General features: G+C 39.4%; 1 protein-coding gene across 1 annotated transcript in view; it reads left to right on the forward strand.

Annotated features, from left to right (window-relative positions):
- Window positions 1-14,887, forward strand: part of IPO11 (importin 11) — an 83,427-nt gene that overhangs the window by 480 nt on the left and 68,060 nt on the right. The window contains exons 2-6 of the mRNA XM_065657016.1: window positions 457-512; window positions 2,772-2,855; window positions 3,143-3,286; window positions 4,925-5,025; window positions 12,796-12,868. Coding sequence (XP_065513088.1) covers window positions 3,149-3,286; window positions 4,925-5,025; window positions 12,796-12,868 — 312 coding nt within the window. The 5' untranslated portion in view covers window positions 457-512; window positions 2,772-2,855; window positions 3,143-3,148. The remainder of the gene's footprint in view (window positions 1-456; window positions 513-2,771; window positions 2,856-3,142; window positions 3,287-4,924; window positions 5,026-12,795; window positions 12,869-14,887) is intronic.

Here is a 14,887-nt window from a genome sequence, read left to right on the forward strand (position 1 = left end):
CGCAGGCCGCTGTTTCGCCTCCGGTTCTGGGCTGCGCTGCCCGGTGCTGCCCGCGTGGCCTCTCCGTGGTGTGCCGGCCCCTGTGCTGGCTGCTGGAGACCGGCCAGGGTGATACAGCTCTTGGCAGCGGCCAAGTGCGTCCCAGAATGTTTGGGGTCAGAAAGGACCTCTGGAGATCATCTCGTCCAACCCACCTGCTAAGGCAGGGTCACCCAGAGTAGATTGGTTTCTCCTCAAACCTCATAAAGTGCAGTGCATTCTCGGAGTCGGAAGAACCGTCACCTGATGCCAGAGAGCTATTCCCTACTTGGAACAGTTTTCAGCGCAGGTAGAATTGACAAGACGGCATCAGAAGAATATGAGGCATTAAGGTGGATGGTTTGTTGACAGAACTTGGTTTTTGCAGGAAAGGACAAGTATTTGCCTTCATTAAAAGTGGTTATTTTCTTCCTGCAGGTTGAGGAACAGCATTGGAAGCTTTACAGTAAAGCAGATTCTACCCTAAATCAAAGGTGAGTTGTTTCTCCGTTGTGTTACCTTAGAAGCCAACAACATGTGTGAACTGTAAGTATGTGGCTGTAGATGCAACACTGATACTGCTTCCATTTTCTGCCTCTACATATCTTGCTTCCCTTGTGTCTCTGATGAATGGATGTCTGTCATTTTTTACCCACAGCTTTCAAATTAGCATTCATTATATCTGAGAACTACCCCAGTCTTTACAAACAGTGTTCTCCCTGTGGGTTTTGGTTTCTTGAAACTGCATTTTGCCACCAGTTTTTTTTATCACTCTCTGCCTTTCTTCTCTTGTTCTTTCATTGTACCATTCTGCAGAAGGGCATTTAGCACCCTGTGTGTAAATGATGGAATAAAGGCTTTTGTTGCCTGAGCTTCATGTATAAAATTTTCAAGCTGTATTATCAGAAACAGGTTTAAACTGTAGTTAAACTGAAATGGTTTAAAGCTGTTTCAGAGTATGAGGGCAGCTTGAAACTTGCATTCCTGTTTCATCTGTTGCACACTAATTTGTTAGAAAGTCTTCTGTCATATCTCTTTGCAGATCTGTTAAAATTAGGAGAACTAGGAAGAAGTCAAAGGAATGCGATTGATCTTGTGAGATTGTTGATCCTATAAGCTTACTATTCAACATTAAAAATAGTCCTGTGTTGTCTCTGTATGTCCCTTCAGCTTTTTCTGTGTCATCAATACGGAACTCTCTGACAGAGTTTCTTATGAGTTATACCCAAGCAAATCCTTAGAATAGTCCCACTGTAATTTTTTTTTTTTACTGGCTGTTCTTCTTCTGTCTTGTTCTTGGTAAGTTTGGTACTTTCCATTTAACCTGTAAGGCTGTTCTTCTCCTCAATATTTTTAATGCAGTCTGACTTCTCTTAATATGGTTGTCAGTCTTGCTCACTCCTGTTCTTTATTTCTGTGTTCCACCTTGGTCTTTGTCCTTTTATCCTTTATGTCTTCTGCACGCTGATTTTTCCAGACCTATGTTTTAGTTTCAATGTTGCATTTTTGTAAAAATAACTTTGTAGATGTTCACTTAAGTATGAATGCTAGTATTCTTGTTCCTTGTTACAAAAGGTGACCCTTAGGTGGTTCTTTCAGCCTTAAGGAGTGGAAACTTGGGTTTTTGTGTTTTCCTTGAAACAAATGTGCAGGAAAATAGAGTTTTGAGCTTCTGCTTGAACCTCCCCAGCTGCAGTTTGTAGCTTTGTGGTTTTTTGTTAGTTACCTCATGTGCGGATGAGAAGTGTTTGGTTCTACCCTCTTTGCAACTGCCCCTCGGGAAGTTTGTTGTGTCACTGAGTCTTCCCTGAGCTTCCACTTCCCTGAACAAGGCCTCAGCCTCTCCTTGTGGGTAATTTGCTTTAGACCTTGAACCACCTGAATGGCTGTGGCCTCTCTCCAGTTTCTACGCTTCTTTGTTAAAGGGGGCAGAGGGACAGGTGTGATGACAAACCTGAAGACCCTGTTCTAGAGTCAGTCTCGGCTGGCCCTGAGGAAGGGAGGATAACGACATCCCCAGAGCCACTTGCCATGTTCCTCTTAACACAGCCCAGTGTGTACTTGTCTTCTTTTGGGCGATCTATTTACCACTTTGTGTCCTTCTCATTTCAGAGGATCTTAGCTGAATCCATTCTTACACCTCCTTAGAGTGGAAAAGAATTAATTGCATTCTTAACAAAAGGTAACAAAAGAAGTACAGAATTAATTGCTTGGACATGAGTGAGTTGTTCTACTGCATTCTTTGAAGTCTGTAAAAAGTGAAGTGTGGAGGCGTTTACTGATGGAATCCTTTGTTTTGTTCCCGGGCAGCTGCATGGCTGTCCTTGATTTGTTTTTGTAACTGACATGTGATTCCAAAATTTGGAGGTATTTCAGTGTTATGGGAAAAGTAGTTGGTTCCTGATTTGCCTGCATCAAAAGGATTGACTACTCAGGAAAACCATTGAAGCAGCATGGCAGAACATGGGAATATTCTCTGAAGTCAACTGTGTATGCAGACACTTCTTTAGGAAGGAATGAAAAAATGAAGACTAGAACAGAAGTGTTTCTTGGATTTTTGCCATCAGGAGGAGATGAAGGAGTTTGGGAGTGGGAACAACCTTTGTGTCTGCAGAGCTGTTTCTCTCACAGATTCTCACTCCTCTCTCCTGGCTCGTGTTACACAGCAGATTTTTCCCCTTCTGACACATGTTATCCCAGAGGTGCTACCACCATACAAAAATGATAATACTCTGCATCCTCTTCTCTTTCAGACGAGCCTCTGGTTTCCTCTGCCTGCATTTGAGGTCATCGCTAGCAGCAGTTTTGTTTTTAGTTTGCTGTCCTTCACAAGAGAGGTAACTGTTTTAAAATAGAAATATTTCTTGGAATTCCTCAAATGTAGTAAATGTACTTTTAATAATGGACATAATGCTTGCTTTTTCTGATGAGTGATCTCTGAAATCAAAATAGTTTAATTGGTGTACTTTGACGCTGCCTGTGAGTGGGTGTAATGTGATCCTACACGGCGTAGTCTAACGACAACTGAGCGTGGGGTGTTTAGGTGATATGAATGGAAAATACCTGTCTGTATTTGCTGTCTTTTTTTTCTTCAGTGTTTTTCCTCGGTTTTAAATGTTCTCAGGTTTTCATGGATCTCAACAGTGCCAGCAGTATTGTTTTGCAAGTCTTGACCCAAGCTACCAGCCAAGATACTGCAGTGCTGAAGCCAGCGGAGGAGCAACTGAAGCAGTGGGAGACGCAGCCAGGGTTCTATTCAGTCTTGTTGGTAAGACGCAGCGGAAAAGTACAATGAAGTAAACGTTGAGTAATTCTAGAATACTGTGGAACCATGATCTGTGGCTGAGAAAAGCCTTGAGTCATTATGGTCCAGCTACTGGTGTCCCGATGCTGTGTGGTGGCAGGCGTTGTCCTCACCGTGTCTCACAGCAGGCTTGTTTCCCAGGCGTTCAAGAGGAGGAGGAAATCCAGCTTGTAGTGCCATGAGGTGCTGGGCTCTAGTGCTGACCCTGTTGTTGGCCTGTTGTGAATTCCAGATGGTAGAAGGCGAAGAGGACTCTAGTCAAAGGAATGACCTTTGCTGCCCCATGAGGCAGAGAGGCTTGTATATACCAGAACCACCTTTTCTTGATTTTGGATTTGGTGGCATTGGGTCTGCTTTCGTAGAAGTTCCCTTGTGATTGTGTTACGTATAGATCCTTCCATGTTGTCTGGTGTTTATCAGTGGGCTACAACCTTCTTGGCGTTTAGGTTGCTAGTTTTGGAGTCGGTACCCTTGTTGGCTTGTAAGTCGATTTGCTTTCTAGTGATTGGAGTTTGTGAGGGTTCTTTTTGTGCTGGGCATTATATCTAGAAAGCTGATAGTATTATAGAAATAGAGTTTGAGAAAAGGTTAAGTTTTGAATTCATACTGAAAAGCTTGATGAGGTCCCAGCTTCTTTGAAGGGTTTATTTATAGTTCTTCAGACACAGGAGCCAAAACTAGCAGATGCTCTTGACCTGAATCGCTGCATTTTTCATGTCCCTTCTTAGTAGCCTTCTAAAAGCACTTTATACAAGTGATGCAGTGCACTGTGTAATGAGGCCACTGAGCTCACATCTGTTTGCTCCATAAAGGAGGGACGAATGTCTCACCCCCTCGAGAAGGATCCGTCTGGTGCAGTGGAAATCAGAGAGCTGCTGTTCAGTGTGGTGCTTGTATTAAGATTCAATAGCCTATATTTATTTTAGCTTCTCCTGCTTGGTTTCTTTTACACTGTTACTATACGAAATAATCCTTCTTACTTTGTATATACAGATAGGTACATGAAAGTGTATATAGATAGATACAGATCTATGTATGTGTTTAGATACTTAACTTTTAAGTAGTAGAAGCTGATTTTCTAGAATAAGCACAGGCAATTGTAAGAGCTGCTGTCCTTCCAGGTTACTGTTTTGCAGTCAACATTGGTAATCAGGACAGTTCTCAGCATATGTCAAGATAATGAAGAAATCTCCAGAAAGGTCTTGGAAGTCTGTGGCACTGCGCAATACAGAATAATTTCTTATTCTAATCAGAATTCAGCTGTGCCATTAAAGAGCATAATAGCTGGCTGGTGCTGGTAATTATTATTTTTTTATTTCCTGCTCAGCCAGATGAGATTAGAAATACATTTGCCATATATGTTTATTTTTTATAAATCAAGTGTTAGGGCTAGTGGTAAGCATTTTTGTAATCTTTAAAAATTGATGTTTAACACTTTGTTTCACGTGTCTGTCAAATGCTGGCTAGTGCATTTTGTTTATATACACCTGTACATACAGTGGTGTGTGTATTTATACATATGCCAGTGCATGTGTTAATACAATTTCTATCCTGTCTGTGGTGTATTGATCAGTTTTTAACTCAATCTTTTTTATGAAACAGAATATCTTTACAAATCATACTCTGGATGTGAACGTAAGATGGTTAGCTGTGCTGTACTTTAAAAATGGAATTGATCGCTACTGGAGACGGGTCGCACCACAGTAAGTTCTGATTTTCTTCCACCTCACCTTCTACAGTAGTTTCTGTTACACTTGTCAAACTGGAAAAGAACAAATTCCTGGGTTGACAGAAGTTATTTTAGAATTCATGGTGAAACTGATTAAAACCTTTCAACATTAGGACTCACTATTGAACCACTCTGGTTTTGTATTGCTTCTTACAGCTCTATTTATGTTTTACTTTTAAAAACTGAGTTAGAAGGCTATTTTGTAGAAACGAGATTTTGAAGCGACGTGATAAGCTTTATAAAGTTAGCACCTGGATTTTCTGATAGTGCCAGATGAAGGCAAAGGTAGGAAGTCTCTTAGAGAGATTATGAAGGAGGAATTTCATTTAAGTGGATTAATAATTCATATTGAATGTGTACATGAGAAGGAGGAAGTAGGTAGCATGACAGCAAGTTCTGGTCTTCATTTTCTGTTGTTCAGATATGTGCATTCTGATAACGCAGGACAAAAAAGTTCTCCAAAGCAGCTAAAAATCTAACCAGTGTTCTCAAGCACCAAATCATTTACTTAAAAGTTACAAACAATGCCATTAGAATTTGTGATACCTGCAGACCTATATACTTTCAGTTATTCCGTGTGAAGTTTTTTCTTTTCCCTTTAAAAAGTAGGGCTAATTTCAAAAAGAGTTTCAATTTTCCTTCATTGTCTTTAGGAACTTAGAAAGACTTGGAAGTATTCAGTCTGTCTCTTAAATGCTAGTAATATAAATAGGTGGGACATCATTGTCAGGTTCTGTAGGGAACAACTTGGAATTCCAGGTCCAGTTTTTATGAATCATGGTTTTAAGCTACTTCAGAAAAGTATGGCATGATTTTCATTGTGTTTGTTTGAGATAATTTAATGTATTTTGCCTTACATTGTAAGCTTTTCTGAAGATTCATCAAAACAGGGAAAAGTGATGAAATTCTACATCTGTAGGACACTTTAAATAGTGTAGTCGTCCTTCATTATTATGGAAAGTACTAGAGTTTTTGTACATGTGGTTTAGTATACAATTGCAAAACATCTGGAAGCATTCAGATTCTCTTTTATGTAAGGGGAAAATAATATTAATATAAATATAATATTAACATTAATAATAGCCAATAGAACATATATTTTTAAAGATTCCATGAAGTAATTCTATATGAAATAATATATATTCTATATGAAATAAGACCAGTTCTAATTTTTCTATTTGCAGATTTAGCACAATTAATATATAAAATAGTTTTTTAAAAATATTGGCTGTTGGTAAAGATTACATGTGGTAAATAAGTATTAAGTTTCCACTCTGTCTATTTTTTTTCCTCTATTTCTAATTTCATTTCTAAATTTGTTGTATGTACGATCCTGTCAGTATTATGCACTCACCCAGATTGCTTTTCTCTTAGCAGAATATGTTGAGGGCATTTTGAGAAATGTTGCTTTTAAGCTGTGATTTCTCAGTGGATTGCTTTGTGACCCAGTTGTGTTTTAGATACTATGACCTTTGAATGTTTCACTGTACAGGTTGTATTTTTGTTGTCCTTGCAAAATTCTTGTCTTTCATCTCGTCTATCACATCAGCAGCTGTCCCGTGTCCATCCATGGTAGTACCTCAAAGCTTGTTCTCATCCAGCCTGTTTGGTAGAGCAGATGTTGGATTTGGAGGTGACCATTTGCTGCTGCTTCTCGAAAAAAAGGAGTTTTTATACCTGTGTTTTCTCAGTGGGATGTGAACTCAGGTCTATCTACTTTACTCAGCTGTTGATTTTCACAAAATCTAAGGAAAAAAATCCTACTGTTGACATTTCTGCTCTTTGCCAAATGTAGTTGAAATTTGCCAGGTAGTTTGAAGAATTATGAGAATTGGAGGAGAGTTCTTGCAGGCAGGTAATATTTTCATACAGCCTTAATTCCTTAGTGCTAAAGATGGTTTCTTTCAGAACAATTTCTCTTGAATATTTGTGTACTTGTGGAGAACTTTCAGTCTCCATGAACTTTCCCAGTAAGATAAATACCTCTGTTGTACCACCGTGCTGAAGTTAGTTCCAGCTGAATCAACCAGAACTAGCTTTCCCCTTCTGCTGGTCATTCACGATTTCTCAGCTGCTACTTCTGCAAAGCAGGAAAATGCTGATGGTGAATTCTTTGGACAGGACAGTTTCTGAGTGTTTCATACTGCTAAAATACATAGCTGCAGAACAGTGAATACGAACAGTTTTTTTTTTTTTTAATGAAGAAAAAGTGAGTTCTCTGAAATAGTTTTCTTTTTGTACATGTTCACTGATGCTGTCTGTCCTATTCATGCTACTTATTCTCCACCTGCCTTGGACTTAAAGCAGCATTTTCCAATGAGAGTTATTTCAGAGATGGGCCTGTGAACTTTCTCCTGTGTGCTTTGTCAGGCAGCTTCCCAGACTGCTGTGGGGAAGAGCCTGGGGTTGTCATACTCTCATTTCAGGCATGATGTGGCCTGGTTTTGAATGTGTTGCCAGCCTCCTCAGAAGGTGATTTCACTTCATGATTGTGCACGTGGTTTTGGTTTATGGCTTTTCTTGAATTGAAGTGTTATTAGGAGTTCCTTTTCTTTAACGTGTTTTTAATTTTACAGATAATTACTGTTAAATCCTGTCTTTTGTGGATTTTGTTCTCTGATTTGATTACTGTGTTGGCAACCTTAATAATACATCTCAAATCCATGTTTTTGCTTGTTTGAATGATAACTATAAATAACTCTTGAGATCTGGATTTCTAGTTTATGAAATAGTAGAATCTCTTAAAAAAAGCTCCAAAAGAACTTTTAAAATATTTGGATACATGTTTCCTCATACCATGAACACAGAAAAAGATCAGAAACTTGGAAGCTGCCAATTGCGAACGGCTACCACATAAATACTTAGAAGTTAATCTCTAGAAGAACTTGTTTTAATTTTTGCTTTGGTGTAATTCAGTGCTGAAGGGACATAAGTTGTTGAATTACACACATTCTTCCCAATTTCTAGCCTGCCTATAATTTCTGAAAGGTGTTGTGGGCTTTTCTTGCAGCATATCAAAAGAGGATAAAGATACCGCTGTCTGTGGCTCTGTCTGTGACTTGTGCAGGGGTGAGCGTGTAGCGGGGGATCTGGTCTCCAGCAGATGCCACTGTTGTATTATCTAAATGATAAATTCCTCCATCCTCTGAAGAACTGTTGGAGATTCTTCAATTCCTGCCACATAATGCAGTATAGCACTTACATCTGCATTGGTTTCTTAGATTTTTTTATTATTATTATTACTCTTTGCCACCTCTGCTTCTCATAAGCTTTGGTATTTGAGGTGTTCATTCTTATGAATCTGTTTCACTTCCTTTGTTTGTTTTGTTTGTAATGGTGAAAATGTAACTATGGCATTTTCATTAATGGTTAGTAATGAACTGAATGCTTGCTCCTCTTGGAATATGAATATGGTATGACTAATATAATTCTAGTTATGAAAGAGTAATTAAAGCAAGGATCCTCATTTCCTCACAAACAAGGTAAATGAAAAAATATAGTAGAACATTGTTTGTTTCTAAACTAGGTTTTAGGTGCTTTCTGTTATCCCTGGAAGTGAGATATTGTACAAGATACACATAATTGAGATTAGATTTCTCATTTATATTAATAATGGCTTTCAAGTTTTAGAAACTACTTAAAGTATGCAGGTACATGTGGGAATTATATACTGCATTTTTGTATTTTAGGAAAAAAAGGACCACAGAGATTTATTTAATTGGATGTCATCTTGTGGCTTTACATTAATAGCTGAAATAGTTTTCTGCAGAAAAACTTTTACTATTGCAGAAATCTTTGTAAACTTTACCTAAAATGTTTTTAGGCATAATTTAATTTTATGTAGGAATAACTTAAAGCTTAAGTCTTCATAAAAAGCCATTTAAATGTGGTTCCTGTTTGCTATAAATTACCTTTGAAAATAGGACTTAGTGCGCAGCTCTGAGACAAAAGTGAAATAATAAATTGCCCCCCTTGTGTACTAAGAATGATAAGTCTTTGATTTAGGAAATGGTGACTCGTTGTGTTACATACAAAGGGGAAAAAAGTTAAAATTGGAATGTTGTTGCAAATGTTTGATCTTAGGCTAAATCTTACCACTGCTTTTTATTATTTTGAGATGAGTGTTTAGTATTTCTCTAGATTAGTGTAAAAGCTGTGTTTTAGGGAGCTTTAGCCGCCATTTTGAGTCTCACTATATAAAACTAGTAGGTTAGTATCTGTGCCTGAGGTCAGACAACAGGAAGTGGTTAGAATCACAGCGTTTGGGTTGGAAGGGAGCTTCAAAAGTCATCTAGTCCAACCACCCTGCAATGAGCAGGGACATCTTTAACTAGATAAGGTTGCTCAGAGCCCCATCCAGCCTGACCTGGAATGTCTTCAGGCATGGGGCATCTCCCACCTCTCTGGGCAACCTGTTCCAGTGTCTCACCACCCTCATTGTAAAAAATGTCTTCCTCATGTCTAGCCTGAATCTCCCCTCTTTTAGTTTAAAACCATTACCTCTTGTTCTGTTGTAACAGGTCCTTCTAAAAACTCTGTCCCCATCTTTCTTATAGGCTCCATTTAAGTATTGAAAGGCCACAATAAAGTCTCCCCAGAGCCTTGTCTTCTCCAGGCTGAACAGCCCCAACTCTCTCAGCCTGTCCTCACAGTAGAGCTGTTCTATCCCTCTGATCATTTTTGTGGCCTCCTCTGGCCCCTCTCCAACAGGTCCATGTCTTTCCTGTACTGTGGGCTCCAGAGCTGGACGCAGGATGCCAGGTGGGGTCTCACCAGAGCGGAGTAGAGGGACAGAATCACCTCCCTTGACCTGCTGGCCATGCTCCTTTTGATATAGCCCAAGATACAATTGGCCTTCTGGTTTGCAAGCACACATTGCTGTCTCATGTCCAGTGTTTCATCCTTCTGTACCCCCAAGTCCTTCTCCACAGGGCTGCTCTCAATCCCTTCATCCCCCAGCCTGTATTGATACTGGGGATTGCCCTGACCCGGATGCAGGACCTTGCACTTGGCCTTGTTGAACCTCGTGAGGTTTGCATGCACCCCATTCTTGAGCTTGTCCGGGTCCCTCTGGATGGTGTCGTGTCCCTCAGGTGTGTCAACTGCACCACTCAGCTTGGTGTCATCCACAGACTTGCTGAAGGTGCACTCGATCCCACTGTCTGTGTCATTGATGAAGATATTAAACAGTACTGGTCCCGATACAGACCCCTGAGGGACACAACTTGTCACCAGTGTCCATCCAGACATTGGGTCATTGACCACTACTTTCTGAGTGTGACCATCCAGCCAGTTCTTCATGCACCAAACAATCCACCCATCAAATCCAAACCTCTCCAACTTAGAAAGAAGGATGTTGTGGGGAACCATGTCAAAGGCTTTACAGAAATCCAGATAGATGGCATCCATAGCCCTTCTTTGTCCACTGTTGTAGTTACTCCATCATAGAAGGCCACTGGTTTGGTCAGTCAGGACTTGGCCCTTGGTGAAGCCATGCTGGCTGTCTTGAATCAACTCCCTGTCCTCCATGTGCCTTAGCATTGCTTCTAGCAGGATCTGTTCCATGATCTTTCCAGGCACAGAGGTGAGGCTGACAGGTCAGTAGTTCCCAGGTTCCTCTCTTCTACCCTTTTTAAAACGGATGTAATGTTTCCCTTTTTTCCAGTCGCCAGAGACTTCACCTGACTGCAGTGACTTCTCAAATATCACGGAGGGTGGCTTGGCAAGTGCATCAGCCAATTTCCTCAGGACCCTGGAATATATGTCATCAGGTCCAATACAGTTATGTATGTTCAGGCTCCACGAGTGGTCACAGACCTGATCCTCACTAACATGAGAGGGACTTTGCTCCCACAGTCCCCTCTTGCAGTTCATCCACTTGAGAGGTGTGGGAAGAGAGCTTGCCCATGAAGACTGAGGCAAAGTTGCTGAGTACCTCATCCGTTGTTACCAGTTCAGCAGTCTTGCTCATCGGGGGGGCTACACTACCTCTGACCTTCCTTTTCTGGCTGACATACCTGTAGAAGCCCTTCTTGTTACTCTTTGCGTCCCTTGCCAAGTTCAGCTCCAGCTGCGCCTTGGCCTTCCTGACGCCATCTCTGCACAACCGGGCAGTGTCCCTGTGCTCTTCCCAGGATCCATGTCCCTGCTGCCACCACCTGTGTGTTTCCTTTTTGCCCTTTAGTTTGTCCAGCAGGTCTCGACTCAGCCATGCTGGCCTCTTGTCCTCCTTACCCGATTTCTTACACCTGGGGATCGAGAGCTCTTGCACTCTATGGAACGTGTCCTTAAAGCTCTGCCAGCTCTGTTTTGCTCCCGTGTCCCTGAGGGCAGTTTCTCAGGGGTCCTGTTGCCTAATTCCGTGAAGAGCTGGAAGTTGACCTTCCTAAAATTCAGGGTCCTGACTTTATTCCTTGCCCGTCCCACATCCCTCAGGACTGTGAACTCCACAAGAGCATGATCACTGCAGCCCAGGCTGCCTCCAGTCTTGGCATCACTGATGAGCTCACTTGCACTGGTGACCATCAGGTGCAGTGTCACATCCCTCCTGGTAGGGCTGTCTCTTACCTGGCCTAGAAGTTATCCTCAATGCACTCCAGGAGTCTCCTGGATGGCCTACAGCTTGCCGTGCCACTTTTCCAGCACATGTCAGGGTGGTTGAAGTTGTGTGGTTGTTCTGCTGTGTGTTTTTATTCTTCTTAATTTCCAGCAACTAGATTTCATTGGGATGTGGTGATTGCATGCATGCTTCTAAATTGTTGCAGTCTTAGATGAAACAGCGTTATCTAAACTACCTTGGGTGATAACTTATGTCTTTTTATGTACAAGACACAGCTTTCTAGCTGCTGTTAGTTAATGAAAGTTGATTATTTTTTCTGATTGTATAATCTATAAATAAGAACAAAGCATTTTTAAAAGCAGTTTGTTATGTTTCCTGCCTGGAATATATTAGAAATTTACATCAGTCACATGAAATCTGAAGTAGTGCTGGAGTGATAGGATATTGTAATTTGTAGTCTTGAACTGATAGAAGTCACTTAGAAGGAACTATAAAGAGAGTGTAAAGCTTCACGTGAGGAAAGTTAACCTTTATGGCTTAGAATTTATTCTTCTTACTAGTTTTCCTTGCATTTTTGAAGACTATATCAATATATTTTTCACTCAAAGGTGTAACTTTCAAAGGATCCATATTTTTAAGCATGGCTGTATGACTTGCTTGTAGAAATGGATTTGTAGCAGAAAATGATTACTACTTTTGCGAAAAGAGCTGTCATTTGATAACCCAATTGCCTTAAACTGAACACCTATTTGTCATTATCCATTAGTGCACATGGGCAAGTCATATACAGTGATAACTGTATAAAAACTAATAACAATCAGTTTATAGTTTGTACAGTTTTCTCTTATTTTCGTAATGTATTTGGGTACCTTAGTGTGAGCTTTCTTTTTTGCCATTTGTATTTACAAAGGTCACATCAAAACCTGTTCCCTCTCTTTTTAAATGTCTTGGAGACAGTGAAAAAGAAGGGATGTTTATATGTTGAGAGTTTATCAGACTGAAATATATTAGTTTCAAGAGAATGGAGTATAAAAGTAATCTTCATTCAGTCAAACACAGATGCACAGATAGAAATGATCACTTAACTTCTGTTTCTAGTAATGGTGAGAAAATAATTCTAAATATGAATTAATAGTTGTTTTTTATTGAACATTACATAATATTCTAATAAATATATCCTGACAGTGCTCTTTCTGAAGAGGAAAAAGCTACATTGCGTGCTGGACTTATAACCAACTTTAATGAGCCAGTGAATCAGGTTAGTGGTGAACGATTAATTATTTTTCTCCAAACAAATGCTTGTATTGGTATATAATTTGCTTTTTCTCTTTACAAAGTGTTTAATAAAGTTGATGAGTTGCAATTTCCATGTTGCGTTTCAGACAGATCTATACGTTGAAGTAAGATCTTTTTCCATAGATCATAATTCAACATGTTTTGTCTCTTTAAAGGGTTTGTGTTTTGTTGCAGTGGTAGCTTATGTTGTGCCTTGTTGTTTATGCAACTATTTGGAGAGTTGGTTCAGAGAATGGATGTAGCTCAAAAATAGCCTTCTCTCCCCGAGTGATTTTTCTTTTTTCAGCTGTATCTGTTCTCTGATCTGATTCCCAGTATTGCCCTACAAGGAAGTGTGGTGGGCGTGTAGCGGGAATGAGCTGTTGAGAATGCTGCTGCATAAACCCGCCTAAGCAGTATTGCTGTCACATATCTAGTCACAGCATTGATGAGTTTATATAAGCATAATAAAGCTTTAATATGATAATGTCTTGTCTTACATAAAGTGACTAATTTTAAGCAACTGTTTTGATTAGAATGAGGATTTATTGTTAAATTGAGTATAAAGCTATTGTTAGGGGTTCAGAATATGCATATTCTGGATGAATCAGTCTTCCTTCTGCTAATTTATTCTTGCTCATGCAAGTATGAGATTCTGCAAGGAAATATTTGCAAATATTTTGAGTTAGATCTTATAGAACTTTTCCAACAAAATACTAAATGATTTAAATAAGGTAAGGTTTAAAAAGAAAAGGTATAACAAACAAACTTCCATTCTGCAGACAGTTCAGTTTCAACTGTTCAGCATTCCTTGATGGCATTAATGTTATTTGTAGGATTTGAGCAGTGTGTCAAAATTAGGGTAATTTAGTATTTGTAGAAGACTTTTGTGCAATGACAATTTTGACTAGAATTTAAAGTTTTTATTTCAACTGCAATTTTTAAAAATGCAGATAGACTTAGAAAATATCTTTAGATTTGTAGTGCAGATATAGTTTCAATGTAAAAAAAAAAATGACCAAATATTACTTGTTTCTTTATTTCAACCAAAAAGAACTATTAAGTGTGTTGTCTTGGACCATAAAGTCTGTGTCATTTATGCTATTACTAGGTAGCATAAAATTCATCAGATAGTTAATTTTGCAGTGGTTGCATGGTATTTACATTTCTAAAAACCTAGTGTTAACTGCATTGTATGTGAAACAATTCAAAATTTGTCACAGTTTTTTCACACCTTCATTAGTATTTAATCAATTTGCCTGCTAAGACAATAGTATGGTGTATTTTATAGTTAAAATTCCACTGCTGATAGACAGTTCTCCCATTCTGAGACTATAGTTGCAAACTGAGATTGTAACTTTTTTTAGCTAACACTTTAAAGGCTAGCAGCTTTATATATTTATTTGTGTGTCCTTAGGATATTTTTGGGATGTAGCTTTTTAAGATGTGGAGGATTTTTTACGCCAACAGTCTGCTTTGAAATGCTTACCCAAACTATTGTTGTGATACTGAAGAATTTAAAAGAGTCCATCTCCCCTCCTTTCTACCCTGTTCCCTAATCCTTGCTGTAGGTATCTTTGTTTACTTTCAGAGGCACCTTTCATTTAGTCCCCAGTCTGCCTGGTATGCCTGAATTTTGTTATCTTGTGTTTCTGATGAGTGCTCTTTTCCAGTCACAGATACTCTCACTCACAGATACATCATAGCATAGTTGCTATCTACTTGTGCATTCTGCATCATTGAAGGTAGAAAAATTATGACCCTTGTATGTATAAAAAGAAAAAAACCCACAACCCAAAAATATAAGAGTTAGACATAGCATTGAGATGTGATGATACGAGCTGACTTCCAGAGGAGGAGGAGAAGAAAAACAGAACACACCGTATGTTGGGAGCATAATTTCTGTGCTCTCTCAAGGTATTTACCATATGGAGTGAACAGAGGAACAAATACTCCTTGAAATGTACGACAGCAGATTGTTTTCACTTAAAAAGCCAGTCCT

The sequence above is a fragment of the Caloenas nicobarica genome, chromosome Z (assembly GCF_036013445.1).
Source record: "Caloenas nicobarica isolate bCalNic1 chromosome Z, bCalNic1.hap1, whole genome shotgun sequence".
NCBI lineage: Eukaryota > Metazoa > Chordata > Aves > Columbiformes > Columbidae > Caloenas > Caloenas nicobarica.